Here is an 18,417-nt window from a genome sequence, read left to right on the forward strand (position 1 = left end):
TCTCCAGTGTGAATGCTCATGTGACTATTAATTCCTCTTTTACAGGTAAAACTCTTTCCACATTGAGAGCAGACGAAAGGCTTTATTCCAGTATGAACTAACATGTGATTCTTAAGGCTTCTTTTACGTATGAATGTTTTTCCACACTGAGAGCAGCTGAAAGGCTTTTCTGAACTGTGAGTTACTAAATGTTCATTAAGGTGTGTTTTATGTGTAAAACTCTTTCCACACTGAGAGCAGCTGAAAGGCTTTATTCCCGTATGAATTAACATGTGAATCTTAAGGTAAGCTTTGCGTGCGAAAGATTTTCCACACTGAGAACAGATGAAAGGCTTTTCTGAACTGTGAGTTACTAAATGTTCATTAAGGTATGATTTATGTTTAAAACTCTTTCCACACTGAGAGCAGCTGAAAGCCTTTATTCCAGTATGGGTTAACATGTGAGTCTTAAGGTGAACTTTGCGTGCGAAAGTTTTTCCACACTGAGAACAGCTGAAAGGTTTTACTAAACTGTGAGTTAGCAAATGATCCATAAGATTTCCTTTTTGTGTGAAACTCTTTCCGCACTGAGAGCAGCTGAAAGGCTTTATTCCAGCATGAATCATTATGTGAGTCTCAAGGCTTCTTTTACGTGTGAAAGTTTTTCCACACTGAGAGCAGCTGAAAGGCTTTACTGAACTGTGAGTTACTAAATGTTCATTAAGGAGTGTTTTACGCATGAAACTCTTTCCACACTGAGAGCAGACGAAAGCCTTTATTCCGGTATGAATTAACATGTGAATCTTAAGGTTATCTTTATGTGCGAAACTCTTTCCACACTGAGAGCAGACGAAAGCCTTTATTCCGGTATGAATTAACATGTGCTTCTCAAGGCTTCCTTTACGTTGGAAAGTTTTTTCACACTGAGAGCAGCTGAAAGCCTTTATTCCGGTATGAGCTAACATGTGCTTCTTAAGGTTATCTTTAAGTGCAAAACTCTTTCCACACTGAGAGCAGCTGAAAGGCTTTATTCCGGTATGAATTAACATGTGAGTCTTAAGTTGAGCTTTGCGTGCAAAAGTTTTTCCACACTGAGAACAGCTGAAAGGCTTTACTGAACTGTGAGTTAACCAATGACCCATAAGATTTCCTTTTTGTGTGAAACTCTTTCCACACTGAGAGCAGCTGAAAGTCTTTATTCCAGCATGAATCATTATGTGATCCTTAAGGCTTCTTTTACGTGTGAACGTTTTTCCACACTGAGAGCAGCTGAAAGGCTTTACTGAACTGTGAGTTACTAAATGTTCATTAAGGTGTGTTTTACGCATGAAACTCTTTTCACACTGAGAGCAGCTGAAAGGCTTTTTGACTTCTGTTTTTTGAATGCTGCAACTCACTGATTCTTCTCCAGGGACGTCATGATCTTTCTGATGCTGATGTTTCTCCTCCACTTCCATCAGATCTTCTCTTTCCTCTTTCACTTTCACCAAACCTAAATTGAAAACATAAAAATCAATTCAACTTGGACATTTGAAAAATGGAAAGAAATTATGGTTCATTTACAAACATCAATGTATTAAAATATGCAGGTTTTTCCTTTGCATGCAAATCCGATGGCTCAGTTAGGCCTCCATTGACAGTATTGACTCCACTGAAAGCAGTGTTTTGAAATCGTCCTTCACTAGATATTGTTGAATAAAGTAATTATTATTATTATTTTTTTTTTTTTGGGCGCACAAAAAGTATTCTTGTCGCTTTATAACATTACAGTTGAACCACTGTAGTCACATGAACTGTTTTAAATATGTCTTTAGTAGCTTTCTGGGCATCTGAATGTGTTGATTATCTTGCTGGCAATGGAGCATCAGATTTCATCAAAGTCTCACTGAGCCATCAGATTTCATCAAGAAATATCTTAATTTGTGTTCTGAAGATGAACTAAGGTCTTAAGGGTGTGAAAAGACACGAGGGTGAGTAATTAATGACATAATTTTTATTTTTGGGTAAACCCTTTAACACTTACTAAATCCTGGTGGTTTTCAGCTGTATCATGTGACACACTCACTCCCACTATCCTATTCACTATTGAATTTTACATGACCATTTTACATTTTCGATGTTGGTGTTTTTTTTGTGTTGTTCCTCTACTGTGCTCCAGGGGGGCCTATAGGATTTTCTATTTTAAGGGATAAAATGGATGTAGGCAGTAAAGACATACCTGTTTGGTTACAGGAAAGCACAGCTTACACTTCAAGGTGCAATATTTAAGAATTTTGCCGTAAAATATCCAAAAACCACTAGGCCAGTGTTATATATTTTGTTCACTTGAGTACTTACAATATCCCAAATGTTTCCAACTATTTATAAATCGTGAGAAAATAACACTCAGAGTAACGTTATAACATCATTTTCAACACTCTCAAATGTGTCTAATATGATAAACAGAGCTGGGTTTCTTCATACTCATGACCGGAAAAGCGAAAGCAGCTCCGGCGACTGTAGCATAATAAAAGTTCCGCTGCTCATGAGGCGTGTTGCACAATCGCTCCAGCGGCCTCGTTCAGCTCCACAACACTCGGTCCTGCTTTGCTACATGCTACAATAATGTTAATAATCACATCCATGAGCATGATTTCTGCCCATCTGAGTCTTATCCCAATTCTTTTCCACTGACCGTTGAGGTGAAGACATCATGTCCCAAGATTCCACACTTAAACTTGCCGTCATCATGCTATGCCTTTGTTTTGAATAGACCTCTAGCGGACAGAAAATATTACATAGTGCACCTTTAACTTTACTGCAAATGGAGTTCAGATTGAGAAACTAAGGTTTTCAGCTCAATCATGTAATTGTATTAGTTTATGTTGCTCTGTTTTAAAAAAAACTACTTGGAGCACCGGGTGTTCGGATACTTTTGCTATTGCTCTATTGGACTTTTTCTCCTTCTAACATAATTGAGGACTTCAGTTATTGGATTCAGTACATGCTTCAACAAGTATTTTTTTTCAACTAGATTAGTTTTTTTTTTTTTTAAACTTTGATTAGTGATATACACAACATGTTGTTTTGCACTAAAAAAGACTTTGCTTATATATATGCTTATATTTATATAAACACTTTGAAATGGCCTACTGTGTTCTGTGAAGTTTTCAGTTGAGGGATTCTACATTAAATTTATTAGTGATTTTACCTTTGAAAAATCTCACTGGGACGGTTACAATAAGGACCAATGGAATAATCATCTTTGTGCATCAACGTGGCTCCTCAGCGTGGATTAATCTGATATGTGCTTTCAGTCACCACATCGGTTTACGTTGATATACAGACACATTTTAAAAACTAATAAAAACATAAAATCACATTGTTTTCTGCAAACTCCACCTGATTCTTGTTCTACATCTCCCCAAGTGCCTCTGTGGTGATTTTCATGTTCTTTTTCTCTTTTAGTCTTTAATAATTATATGCCAAAGTCATGAACAATACAGATTACGTTGCTATACAGACATATTTAAAAAGTTCTGCAAATTTTCTACAACTCCCCAAGTATCACTGTGGTGATTTTCATGTTGTTTTACCGTTTTATTCTTTAATAATTATGTCAAAGTCATGGACTATTTACCCCTCTATAGAGACATATTTTAAAAATTAATAAAATATGAAATCAAATTTTTTTCTGCAAACTCCACCTGATTCTTGTTGTACATCTCCCCAAGTACCACTGTGGTGATTTTCATGTTCTTTTACTGTTTTAGTCTTTAATAATTATATGCCACAGTTAAGACAAATAGGGTTTACGTTGCTATACAGACATATTTCAAAAGTTCAAAAAAACGATGAAATCGAATTATTTTCTTCAAACTCCACCTGATTGTTGTTGTACATCTCCCAGAATACCACTGTGGTGATTTTCATGTTGTTTTGTTCTTTAATAATTATGTCAAAGTCATAGACTATTTACCTATCTATACATATTTCAAAAACTAATAAAAATATGAAATCGATTTGTTTTCTACAAACTCCACATGATTCTTGTTGTACATCTCCCAGATTACCACTGTGGTGATTTTCATGTTGTTTTACTGTTTTATTCTTTAATAAATATATGGTAAAGTTATGACAAAATATGGTTTATGTTGCTATACCTACATATTTCAAAAGTTCATAAAAATATGAAATCATATTGTTTTCTGAAAACTCCATATGATTCTTTTTCTACAACTCCCCTAGAACCACTGTGGTGATTTTCATGTTGTTTTACTGTTTTGTTCCTTAATAATTATATGTCAAAGTAATAGACTATTTACCTATCTATACAGACATATTTCAAAAACTAATAAAAATATGAAATCAAATTGTTTTCTACAAACTCCACCTGATTCTTGGAGTACATCTCCCAGAGTACCACTGTGGTGATTTTCATGTTGTTTTACTGTTTTATTCTTTAATAACTATATGCTAAAGTTATGACAAATATGGTTTACGTTGCTATACAGACATATTTCAAAAGTTCATAAAAATATGAAATGAAATTGTTTTCTGCAAACTCCACCTGGTTCTTGTTTTACATCTCCCCAAGAACCACTGTGGTGATTTTCATGTTCTTTTACTGTTTTATTCTTAAATAATTATAGGTAAATAGTCTATGATTTTGACATATCTATACAGACATATTTTAAAAACTAATAAAAATATGAAATCAAATTGTTTTCTGCAAACTCCACCTGGTTCTTGTTTTACATCTCCCCAAGAACCACTGTGGTGATTTTCATGTTCTTTTACTGTTTTATTCTTAAATAATTATAGGTAAATAGTCTATGATTTTGACATATCTATACAGACATATTTTAAAAACTAATAAAAATATGAAATCAAATTGTTTTCTGCAAACTCCACCTGATTCTTGTTCTACATCTCCCCATAACCACTGTGATGATTTTCATGTTCTTTTACTGTTTTATTCTGTAATAACTATATGCTAAAGTTATGACAAATATGGTTTACGTTGCTATACAGACATATTTCAAAAGTTCATAAAAATATGAAATTAAATTGATTTCTGCAAACTCCATCTGATTCTTTTTCTACAACTCCTCTAGTACCACTGTGGTGATTTTCATGTTGTTTTACTGTTTTATTCTTTAATTATTATATGCTAAAATTATGACAAATATGGTTTACGTTGCTATACAGACATATTTCAAAAGTTCATAAAAATATGAAATTAAATTGATTTCTGCAAACTCCATATGATTATTTTTCTACAACTCCCAGAGTACCACTGTGGTGATTTTCATGTTGTTTTACTGTTTTATTCTTTAATAATTATATGTCAAAGTCATAGACTATTTACCTATCTATACAGACATATTTCAAAAACTAATAAAAATATGAAATCAAATTGTTTTCTACAAACTCCACGTGATTCTTGTTGTACATCTCCCAGAGTACCACTGTGGTGATTTTCATGTTCTTTTACCGTTTTATTCTTTAATAATTATATGGTAAAGTTATGACAAAATATGGTTTATGTTGCTATACCTACATATTTCAAAAGTTCATAAAAATATGAAATCATATTGTTTTCTGCAAACTCCACCTGGTTCTTGTTCTACATCTCCCCAAGAACCACTGTGGTGATTTTCATGCTCTTTTACCGTTTTATTCTTTAATAATTATATTTCAAAGTCATAGACTATTTACCTATCTATACAGACATATTACAAAAACTAATAAAAATATGAAATCAAATTGTTTTCTGCAAACTCCACCTGATTCTTGTTTTACATCTCCCCAAGTACTTCTGTGTTGATTTTCATGTTCTTTTACTGTTTTATTCTTTAATAATTATATGCTAAAGTCATGGCCAATACAGTTTACGTTGCTAGACAGACATATTTTAAAAGTTCATAAAAATATGTAATCAAATTGTTTTCTGCAAACTCCACCTGGTTCTTGTTCTACAACTCCCCTAGTACCACTGTGGTGATTTTCATGTTGTTTTACTGTTTTATTCCTTAATAATTATATGTCAAAGTAATAGACTATTTACCTATCTATACAGACATATTTTAAAAACTAATAAAAATATGAAATCAAACTCCACCTGATTCTTGTTGTACATCTCCCAGAGTTCCACTGTTGTGATTGTCATGTTCTTTTACCGTTTTATTCTTTAATAATTATATGCTAAAGTCATGGCCAATACAGTTTACATTGCTATACAGACATATTTCAAAAGTTCATAAAAATATGAAATCAAATTGTTTTCTGCAAACTACACCTGATTCTTGTTTTACATCTCCCCAAGTACTTCTGTGTTGATTTTAATGTTCTTTTACTGTTTTATTCTTTAATAATTATATGCTAAAGTTATGACAACTAAGGTTTACATTGCTATACAGACATATTTTGAAAATTCATAAAAATATGAAATCAAATTGTTTTCTGCAAACTCCACCTGGTTCTTGTTCTACATTTCCCCTTAACCACTGTGGTGATTTTCATGTTCTTTTACTGTTTTATTCTTTAATTATTATATGCTAAAAGTATGACAAATATGGTTTACGTTGCTATACAGACATATTTCAAAAGTTTATAAAAATATGAAATCAAATTGATTTCTGCAAACTCCATATGATTCTTTTTCTACAACACCCCTAGTACCACTGTGGTGATTTTCATGTTGTTTTACTGTTTTATTCCTTAATAATTATATGTCAAAGTAATAGACTATTTACCTATCTATACAGACATATTTTAAAAACTAATAAAAATATGAAATCAAATTGTTTTCTACAAACTCCACCTGATTCTTGTTGTACATCTCCCAGAGTTGCACTGTGGTGATTGTCATGTTCTTTTACCGTTTTATTCTTTAATAATTATATGTCAAAGTCATAGACTATTTACCTCTCTATACAGACATATTTTAAAAACTAATAAAAATATGTAATCAAATTGTTTTCTGCAAACTCCACCTGATTCTTGTTTTACATCTCCCCAAGTACATCTGTGTTGATTTTCATGTTCTTTTACTGTTTTATTCTTTAATAATTATATGCTAAAGTCATGGCCAATACAGTTTACGTTGCTAGACAGACATATTTCAAAAGTTCATAAAAATATGAAATCAAATTGATTTCTACAAACTCCACCTGATTCTTCTTCTACAACTCCCCTAGTACCACTGTGGTGATTTTCATGTTGTTTTACTGTTTTATTCTTTAATTATTATATGCTAAAAGTATGACAAATATGGTTTACGTTTTCTACAAACTCCACATGATTCTTGTTGTACATCTCCCAGATTACCACTGTGGTGATTTTCATGTTGTTTTACTGTTTTATTCTTTAATAAATATATGGTAAAGTTATGACAAAATATGGTTTATGTTGCTATACCTACATATTTCAAAAGTTCATAAAAATATGAAATCATATTGTTTTCTGAAAACTCCATATGATTATTTTTCTACAACTCCCCTAGAACCACTGTGGTGATTTTCATGTTGTTTTACTGTTTTGTTCCTTAATAATTATATGTCAAAGTAATAGACTATTTACCTATCTATACAGACATATTTCAAAAACTAATAAAAATATGAAATCAAATTGTTTTCTACAAACTCCACCTGATTCTTGGAGTACATCTCCCAGAGTACCACTGTGGTGATTTTCATGTTGTTTTACTGTTTTGTTCCTTAATAATTATATGTCAAAGTAATAGACTATTTACCTATCTATACAGACATATTTCAAAAACTAATAAAAATATGAAATCAAATTGTTTTCTACAAACTCCACCTGATTCTTGGAGTACATCTCCCAGAGTACCACTGTGGTGATTTTCATGTTGTTTTACTGTTTTATTCTTTAATAACTATATGCTAAAGTTATGACAAATATGGTTTACGTTGCTATACAGACATATTTCAAAAGTTCATAAAAATATGAAATGAAATTGTTTTCTGCAAACTCCACCTGGTTCTTGTTTTACATCTCCCCAAGAACCACTGTGGTGATTTTCATGTTCTTTTACTGTTTTATTCTTAAATAATTATAGGTAAATAGTCTATGATTTTGACATATCTATACAGACATATTTTAAAAACTAATAAAAATATGAAATCAAATTGTTTTCTGCAAACTCCACCTGATTCTTGTTCTACATCTCCCCATAACCACTGTGATGATTTTCATGTTCTTTTACTGTTTTATTCTGTAATAACTATATGCTAAAGTTATGACAAATATGGTTTACGTTGCTATACAGACATATTTCAAAAGTTCATAAAAATATGAAATTAAATTGATTTCTGCAAACTCCATCTGATTCTTTTTCTACAACTCCTCTAGTACCACTGTGGTGATTTTCATGTTGTTTTACTGTTTTATTCTTTAATTATTATATGCTAAAATTATGACAAATATGGTTTACGTTGCTATACAGACATATTTCAAAAGTTCATAAAAATATGAAATTAAATTGATTTCTGCAAACTCCATATGATTATTTTTCTACAACTCCCAGAGTACCACTGTGGTGATTTTCATGTTGTTTTACTGTTTTATTCTTTAATAATTATATGTCAAAGTCATAGACTATTTACCTATCTATACAGACATATTTCAAAAACTAATAAAAATATGAAATCAAATTGTTTTCTACAAACTCCACGTGATTCTTGTTGTACATCTCCCAGAGTACCACTGTGGTGATTTTCATGTTCTTTTACCGTTTTATTCTTTAATAATTATATGGTAAAGTTATGACAAAATATGGTTTATGTTGCTATACCTACATATTTCAAAAGTTCATAAAAATATGAAATCATATTGTTTTCTGCAAACTCCACCTGGTTCTTGTTCTACATCTCCCCAAGAACCACTGTGGTGATTTTCATGCTCTTTTACCGTTTTATTCTTTAATAATTATATTTCAAAGTCATAGACTATTTACCTATCTATACAGACATATTACAAAAACTAATAAAAATATGAAATCAAATTGTTTTCTGCAAACTCCACCTGATTCTTGTTTTACATCTCCCCAAGTACTTCTGTGTTGATTTTCATGTTCTTTTACTGTTTTATTCTTTAATAATTATATGCTAAAGTCATGGCCAATACAGTTTACGTTGCTAGACAGACATATTTTAAAAGTTCATAAAAATATGTAATCAAATTGTTTTCTGCAAACTCCACCTGGTTCTTGTTCTACAACTCCCCTAGTACCACTGTGGTGATTTTCATGTTGTTTTACTGTTTTATTCCTTAATAATTATATGTCAAAGTAATAGACTATTTACCTATCTATACAGACATATTTTAAAAACTAATAAAAATATGAAATCAAATTGTTTTCTACAAACTCCACCTGATTCTTGTTGTACATCTCCCAGAGTTCCACTGTTGTGATTGTCATGTTCTTTTACCGTTTTATTCTTTAATAATTATATGCTAAAGTCATGGCCAATACAGTTTACATTGCTATACAGACATATTTCAAAAGTTCATAAAAATATGAAATCAAATTGTTTTCTGCAAACTACACCTGATTCTTGTTTTACATCTCCCCAAGTACTTCTGTGTTGATTTTAATGTTCTTTTACTGTTTTATTCTTTAATAATTATATGCTAAAGTTATGACAACTAAGGTTTACATTGCTATACAGACATATTTTGAAAATTCATAAAAATATGAAATCAAATTGTTTTCTGCAAACTCCACCTGGTTCTTGTTCTACATTTCCCCTTAACCACTGTGGTGATTTTCATGTTCTTTTACTGTTTTATTCTTTAATTATTATATGCTAAAAGTATGACAAATATGGTTTACGTTGCTATACAGACATATTTCAAAAGTTTATAAAAATATGAAATCAAATTGATTTCTGCAAACTCCATATGATTCTTTTTCTACAACACCCCTAGTACCACTGTGGTGATTTTCATGTTGTTTTACTGTTTTATTCCTTAATAATTATATGTCAAAGTAATAGACTATTTACCTATCTATACAGACATATTTTAAAAACTAATAAAAATATGAAATCAAATTGTTTTCTACAAACTCCACCTGATTCTTGTTGTACATCTCCCAGAGTTGCACTGTGGTGATTGTCATGTTCTTTTACCGTTTTATTCTTTAATAATTATATGTCAAAGTCATAGACTATTTACCTCTCTATACAGACATATTTTAAAAACTAATAAAAATATGTAATCAAATTGTTTTCTGCAAACTCCACCTGATTCTTGTTTTACATCTCCCCAAGTACATCTGTGTTGATTTTCATGTTCTTTTACTGTTTTATTCTTTAATAATTATATGCTAAAGTCATGGCCAATACAGTTTACGTTGCTAGACAGACATATTTCAAAAGTTCATAAAAATATGAAATCAAATTGATTTCTACAAACTCCACCTGATTCTTCTTCTACAACTCCCCTAGTACCACTGTGGTGATTTTCATGTTGTTTTACTGTTTTATTCTTTAATTATTATATGCTAAAAGTATGACAAATATGGTTTACGTTGCTATACAGACATATTTCAAAAGTTTATAAAAATATGAAATCAAATTGATTTCTGCAAACTCCATATGATTCTTCTTCTACAACTCCCCTAGTACCACTGTGGTAATTTTCATGTTGTTTTACTGTTTTATTTAATAATTATATGTCAAAGTCATAGACTATTTACCTATCTATACAGACATATTTCAAAAACTAATAAAAATATGAAATCAAATTGATTTCTGCAAACTCCACATGATTCTTTTTCTACATCTCCCCTATTACCACTGTGGTGATTTTCATGTTGTTTTACTGTTTTATTCTTTAATTATTATATGCTAAAATTATGAAAAATATGGTTTATGTTGCTGTACAGACATATTTCAAAAGTTCATAAAAATATGCAATCAAATTGATTTCTGCAAACTCCATATGATTATTTTTCTACAACTCCCAGAGTACCACTGTGGTGATTTTCATGTTCTTTTACTGTTTTATTCTTTAATAATTATATGCTAAATTTATGACAAATATGGTTTACGTTGCTATACAGACATATTTCAAAACTTCATAAAAATATGTAATCAAATTGTTTTCTGCAAACTCCACCTGGTTATTGTTCTACATCTACCCATAACCACTGCAGTGATTTTCATGTTCTTTTACTGTTTTATTCTTTAATAATTAAATGCTAAATTTATGACAAATATGGTTTACGTTGCTATACAGACATATTTCAAAAGTTCATAAAAATATGAAATCAAATTGTTTTCTGCAAACTCCATCTGATTCTTTTTCTACAACTCCCGTAGTACCACTGTGGTGATTTTCATGTTGTTTTACTGTTTTATTCCTTAATAATTATATGTCAAAGTAATAGACTATTTACCTATCTATACAGACATATCTTAAAAACTAATAAAAATATTAAATCAAACTCCACCTGATTCTTGTTGTACATCTCCCAGAGTACCACTGTGGTGATTTTCATGTTCTTTTACCGTTTTATTCTTTAATAATTATATGGTAAAGTTATGACAAAATATGGTTTATGTTGCTATACCTACATATTTCAAAAGTTCATAAAAATATGAAATCATTTTGTTTTCTGCAAACTCCACCTGGTTCTTGTTCTACATCTCCCCAAGAACCACTGTGGTGATTTTCATGTTCTTTTACTGTTTTATTCTTTAATAATTATATGTCAAAGTCATAGACTATTTACCTATCTATACATACATATTTCAAAAACTAATAAAAATATGAAATCAAATTGTTTTCTACAAACTCATCGTGATTCTTGTTGTACATCTCCCAGAGTACCACTGTGGTGATTATGTTCTTTTACCATTTTATTTTTTGATAATTATATGTCAAAGTCATAGACTATTTACCTCTCTATACAGACATATTTTAAAAACTAATAAGAATGTGTAATCAAATTGTTTTCTGCAAACTCCACCTGGTTCTTGTTCTACATCCCCATAACCACTGTGGTGATTTTCATGTTCTTTTACTGTTTTATTCTTTAATAATTAAATGCTAAATTTATGACAAATATGGTTTACGTTGCTAGACAGACATATTTCAAAAACTAATAAAAATATGAAATCAAATTGTTTTCTACAAACTCCACCTGATTCTTGTTGTACAGCTCCCAGAGTACCACTGTGGTGATTTTTATGTTGTTTTACTGTTTTGTTCTTTAATAATTATATGTCAAAGTCATAGACTATTTACGTCTCTATACAGACATATTTTAAAAACTAATAAAAATATGAAATCAAATTGCTTTCTGCACACTCCACCTGATTCTTGTTTTACATCTCCCCAAGTACTTCTGTGTTGATTTTCATGTTGCTTTACTGTTTTGTTCTTTAATAATTATGTCAAAGTCAAACTATTAACCTATCTATACAGACATATTTCAAAAGTTCATAAAAATATGAAATCAAATTGATTTCTGCAAACTCCATATGATTCTTCTTCTACAACTCCTCTAGTACCACTGTGGTGATTTTCATGTTGTTTTACTGTTTTGTTCTTTAATAATTATATGTCAAAGTCATAGACTATTTACCTATCTATACAGACATATTTCAAAAACTAAAAAAAATATGAAATCAAATTGTTTTCTACAAACTCCACCTGGTTCTTGTTCTACATCTCCCCAAGAACCACTGTGGTGATTTTCATGTTCTTTTACTGTTTTATTCTTTAATAATTATATGCTAAAGTTATGACAAATATGGTTTACTTTGCTATACATATTTCAAAAGTTCATAAAAATATGAAATCAAATTGTTTTCTGCAAACTCCACCTGATTCTTGTTTTACATCTCCCCAAGTACTTCTGTGTTGATTTTCATGTTCTTTTACCGTTTTATTCTTTAATAATTATATGCTAAAGTCATGGCCAATACAGTTTACGTTGCTATACAGACATATTTCAAAAGTTCATAAAAATATGTAATCAAATTCTTTTCTGCCATCTCCACCTGGTTCTTGTTCTACATCTCCCCATAACCACTGTGGTGATTTTCATGTTCTTTTACTGTTTTATTCTTTAATAATTAAATGCTAAATTTATGACAAATATGGTTTACGTTGCTATACAGACATATTTCAACAACTCTTTTCTACAACTCCCCTAGTACCACTGTGGTGATTTTAATGTTGTTTTACCATTTTGTTCTTTAATAATTATATGTCAAAGTCAGACTATCTATCTATACAGACATATTTCAAAAGTTCATAAAAATATGAAATCAAATTGTTTTCTGCAAACTCCACCTGGTTCTTGTTCTACATCCCCATAACCACTGTGGTGATTTTCATGTTCTTTTACTGTTTTATTCTTTAATAATTAAATGCTAAATTTATGACAAATATGGTTTACGTTGCTAGACAGACATATTTCAAAAACTAATAAAAATATGAAATCAAATTGTTTTCTACAAACTCCACCTGATTCTTGTTGTACAGCTCCCAGAGTACCACTGTGGTGATTTTTATGTTGTTTTACTGTTTTGTTCTTTAATAATTATATGTCAAAGTCATAGACTATTTACGTCTCTATACAGACATATTTTAAAAACTAATAAAAATATGAAATCAAATTGCTTTCTGCACACTCCACCTGATTCTTGTTTTACATCTCCCCAAGTACTTCTGTGTTGATTTTCATGTTGCTTTACTGTTTTGTTCTTTAATAATTATGTCAAAGTCAAACTATTAACCTATCTATACAGACATAATTCAAAAGTTCATAAAAATATGAAATCAAATTGATTTCTGCAAACTCCATATGATTCTTCTTCTACAACTCCTCTAGTACCACTGTGGTGATTTTCATGTTGTTTTACTGTTTTGTTCTTTAATAATTATATGTCAAAGTCATAGACTATTTACCTATCTATACAGACATATTTCAAAAACTAAAAAAAATATGAAATCAAATTGTTTTCTACAAACTCCACCTGGTTCTTGTTCTACATCTCCCCAAGAACCACTGTGGTGATTTTCATGTTCTTTTACTGTTTTATTCTTTAATAATTATATGCTAAAGTTATGACAAATATGGTTTACGTTGCTATACATATTTCAAAAGTTCATAAAAATATGAAATCAAATTGTTTTCTGCAAACTCCACCTGATTCTTGTTTTACATCTCCCCAAGTACTTCTGTGTTGATTTTCATGTTCTTTTACCGTTTTATTCTTTAATAATTATATGCTAAAGTCATGGCCAATACAGTTTACGTTGCTATACAGACATATTTCAAAAGTTCATAAAAATATGAAATCAAATTCTTTTCTGCCATCTCCACCTGGTTCTTGTTCTACATCTCCCCATAACCACTGTGGTGATTTTCATGTTCTTTTACTGTATTATTCTTTAATAATTAAATGCTAAATTTATGACAAATATGGTTTACGTTGCTATACAGACATATTTCAACAACTCTTTTCTACAACTCCCCTAGTACCACTGTGGTGATTTTAATGTTGTTTTACCATTTTGTTCTTTAATAATTATATGTCAAAGTCAGACTATCTATCTATACAGACATATTTCAAAAGTTCATAAAAATATGAAATCAAATTGATTTCTGAAAACTCCATATGATTCTTTTTCTACAACTCCCCTAGTACCACTGTGATTTTAATGTTGTTTTACCCTTTTGTTCTTTAATAATTATATGTCAAAGTCATAGACTATTTATCTATCTATACAGACATATTTCAAAAACTAATAAAAATATGAAATCAAATTGTTTTCTGCAAACTCCACCTGATTCTTGTTTTACATCTCCCCAAGTAATTCTGTGTTGATTTTTATGGTCTTTTACAGTTTTATTCTATAATAATTAAATGCCAAAATTATAACAAATATGGTTTATGTTGCTATAAAGACATATTTCAAAAGTTCATAAAAATATGAAATCAAATTGATTTCTGCAAACTCCACCTGATTCTTGTTGTACATCTCCCAGAGTTCCACTGTGGTGATTTTCATGTTGTTTTACTGTTTTATTCCTTAATAATTGTATGCTAAAGTTATGACAAAATATGGTTTATGTTGCTATACCTACATATTTCAAAAGTTCATAAAAATATGAAATCAAATTGTTTTCTGCAAACTCCACCTGATAATTGTTCTACATCTCCCCAAGTACCACTGTGGTGATTGTCATGTTCTTTTACTGTTTTATTCTTTAATAATTAATTATATGCCAAAGTTATGACAAATATGGTTTACGTTGCAATACAAACATATTTCAAAAGTTCATAAAAATATGGAATCAAATTGTTTTCTGCAAACTCCATCTGATTCTTGTTGAACAGCTCCCAGAGTACCACTGTGGTGATTTTCATGTTCTTTTACAGTTTTGTTCTTTAATAATTACATGCCAAAGTTATGAAAAATATGGTTTACGTTGCTATACAGACATATTATGTCAGTCATAGACTATTTACCTCTCTATACAGACTATGGAATCAAATTGTTTTCTGCAAACTGATTTACTACATGATTTACATGATTTTATCTACATGATTTACTCTTTAATAATTACATTCATGGTGAACAAGTAATCCGTGCAAGTGAATCCACACAAAAAAATAGTTTGGCTTCGTAATATTTAATCAAAATCTGTTTAATCAAAGTCATGACCAATGCAGTTTACGTTGCTATACAGACACATTTAAAAATGTACAACAGGAATCAGGTGGAGTTTGCGGAAAACAATTTGATTTCATATATGTATCATTTTTTAAAATTGGTCTCTATAAAAAACGTAAATCATATTTGTCATAATTTTGCACATAATTACTAAAGAAGAAAACAGTAAAATAACATGATAGTCACCACAGTGGTACTTGGCAACAAGTTTAACAAGTATCAGGTGGAGTTTGCAGTAAACAGTTTAATTTTATTTTTTTATGAAATTTAAAAATATTTCTACCGACACTAAACACCTACCACACAAACTCATGTAGACGCAAAACATTTTAAAGCACACATGAAGTACACTGTTTCTCTTGCCAGTTACAGAACGAAATATGAACATCAAAAGGTAGGCCTATATGATACAGTACAACTTATAGAAGAGCATGTGTCTCATAGGACACTTCCCTCGAAATGTCGTGTTTTTACCTGTTGGTTAAAAAATGAATAGCCTATTGATCACAATCTGCGCGATCAAGCTGACAAAATTAAAATAATAAGATTGCAATAATTTTGGCTTGAAATAAAGTTTGATCATTTTGACTCAAGACTGCTTTTAACTGTGCAAACTGGCTGAAAACCATGTGATCATTCATACACAAAACTGACATGATTGCGATTGACAATAGTGTACGTCAATCGGTTCACCTGACCTGACTGTGGGGAAAACATGCGATTTTAAACTGCTTTATGATAAACATTAATATTTGTCAATGTATTTTAGCAAGCAGTTCTGTAAGAAGGAAATTCATGGTCTATAAATTGATTCATGAATAACGCACACGCTTGTCAACATGAGAAAGATCTAATAACCTTTTGCAAAACAGAGTATAAAGTTTAGTAAAACGTTGATAAATTGTGCAGTCTTACCATACATATCCCAGAATTCAATATTTGGTGGTTTAAATGCCTGCTTGAGGTCTCTGTGAAAGTTTTAAAGTGGTTTTAAAGCAGTTTTCTGTGTCGCTTTCAGACCGGTCACGTCCGTAAAGTTGTTTTTTCCTCATAAGTGCGAAAACAATAAATATAATAAAAAAAAATGTATGCTCTATGGAGAGCCAACCCTTCTTCATTCCGTGGGCAGTATTACTTATTTTTTCCAAAAAAATATGTTGTCACCAAAAACTTTGTGACGCATGTATATTTCCCTAATCTAAAATATACAACAATTGTATAGACTGACATTTTTCTAATGTCGGGACTCCTGTAGTAAGGGGTTTTGAATATATAAATAGATGGTCCAATATGTTGGTATTAAATGCATTCTTTGAGCGTTTATATTTCAAGTCATAATGCTGGAATTGCCCAGTAGATCAAATGAAAAATATGTAGAATTCATTTATTTTGTAACAATCTTGTTCCTAATCAAATATGAGTTTGTCATAATAAATTAGACAAAAAATACTACCCCTCCATTATACTGATTAGTAACGCCTAACCAATGCATCGCACTTTCACCAACACAACGCCAGTGGAGCTCTACTGTTTGAATGAAAGAGAGCGCGTAGCACCAAAAATGAGGAGAACCGCTGCCCAGCCGACTATATTGAACTGCTGGTCAAAGAGGGACGTTAAAAAGAATAAAGCATGTAATGAGAAGGAGGTATGAGAATGTTGTGTAATAGCCAAGTATATTTTAGCCAGCTAATATATTGTAATTTAGCCGTAACTGTCAGTGTAACTGTTACCAAAACAGCCTTCTGTTTTGGTAATTTTTCAATAGTGTCTGTAATTATCAATGACAAAATTATTCACATCGGTGTTTGTTTTCTTCCTAAATTAATCTGACTTTTGAATGAATTGGCTGAATGAACGATTTAAGTGGTTAACTCATTAAAACAGAGTTGCTGCCGCCTACTGGCAGTTTAAACTTTAACAATTTCTTTCTTTTTAGAATCACTCAGTTATGTTAGAATTTAATGAATGATTATACATAAATTTCATAAAGAGATAGATAGATAGATAGATAGATAGATAGATAGATAGATAGATAGATAGATAGATAGATAGATAGATAGATAGATAGATTTTAATTTGGGGGTACAAAATAGTACTAACACAATAGTAATATATATATTTTTTTACTTAATCTACTTTTACGATACAGTACGACGAAAACAATTGGAAATAGAAGAATAAAACAAATCTTCTCGCTGTTGGTTCAGATGCATTTGAAACCTGGATTTGGTTAATGAGAGTAAAGGTCTTATTTCTGCATTAAGGCCTTTAAGGATCCGCAGACACCCTGTTAAAGCTTTGTTAGCTCAGTGTATCACAACAGTCATTACAAATAAAGAATAAACACCAACCTCCTTGTTCCCGTTTTATTCTCCAGGGTTCTGGTTCACTCATGTCCTCCTCACTCTCCTCTTTAACAAACACCATCTTCACAGCAGCAGATCTCAGATCAGATGATACTCCTCCAGATATCCCTGATTCCTTGAAGACTTAGTCAAGACTATAGAATATTACATGTATTCACTGACCTGGTTCAAAGTTATTTATCTCTCAAAATACCAACAGCACATTCCTGACAGTTTGTATTAACCCAGCTACCACAACAAAACACCAGAGATCGCGCTGAAAACTAATCTTCTTCCTCTGAGGTTTAATGGCGTATGTCAAAGAAAAGTGTGTCTTAGCGCCACCTGCTGGACTGGAGTTTAGAGCATATGCAGTTTCAAGCAGCAT

The 18,417-nt window shown here is 30.9% G+C and overlaps 1 protein-coding gene across 1 annotated transcript in view; it reads right to left on the reverse strand.

Moving 5' to 3' along the window:
• Nucleotides 1–18,282, reverse strand: part of LOC137005197 (oocyte zinc finger protein XlCOF6-like) — a 19,131-nt gene extending 849 nt beyond the window's left edge. The window contains exons 1-2 of the mRNA XM_067366015.1: nucleotides 18,036–18,282; nucleotides 1–1,471 (exon numbers count right to left, since the gene is read on the reverse strand). The exon at nucleotides 1–1,471 is cut by the window's left edge and continues 849 nt beyond it. Of these exons, the coding sequence (XP_067222116.1) occupies nucleotides 1–1,471; nucleotides 18,036–18,111 (1,547 nt within the window). The 5' untranslated portion in view covers nucleotides 18,112–18,282. The remainder of the gene's footprint in view (nucleotides 1,472–18,035) is intronic.
• Between the last annotated feature and the right edge of the window lie 135 nt (nucleotides 18,283–18,417).

This window comes from Chanodichthys erythropterus, chromosome 17 (genome assembly GCF_024489055.1).
Source record: "Chanodichthys erythropterus isolate Z2021 chromosome 17, ASM2448905v1, whole genome shotgun sequence".
Taxonomy (NCBI): Eukaryota; Metazoa; Chordata; class Actinopteri; order Cypriniformes; family Xenocyprididae; genus Chanodichthys; species Chanodichthys erythropterus.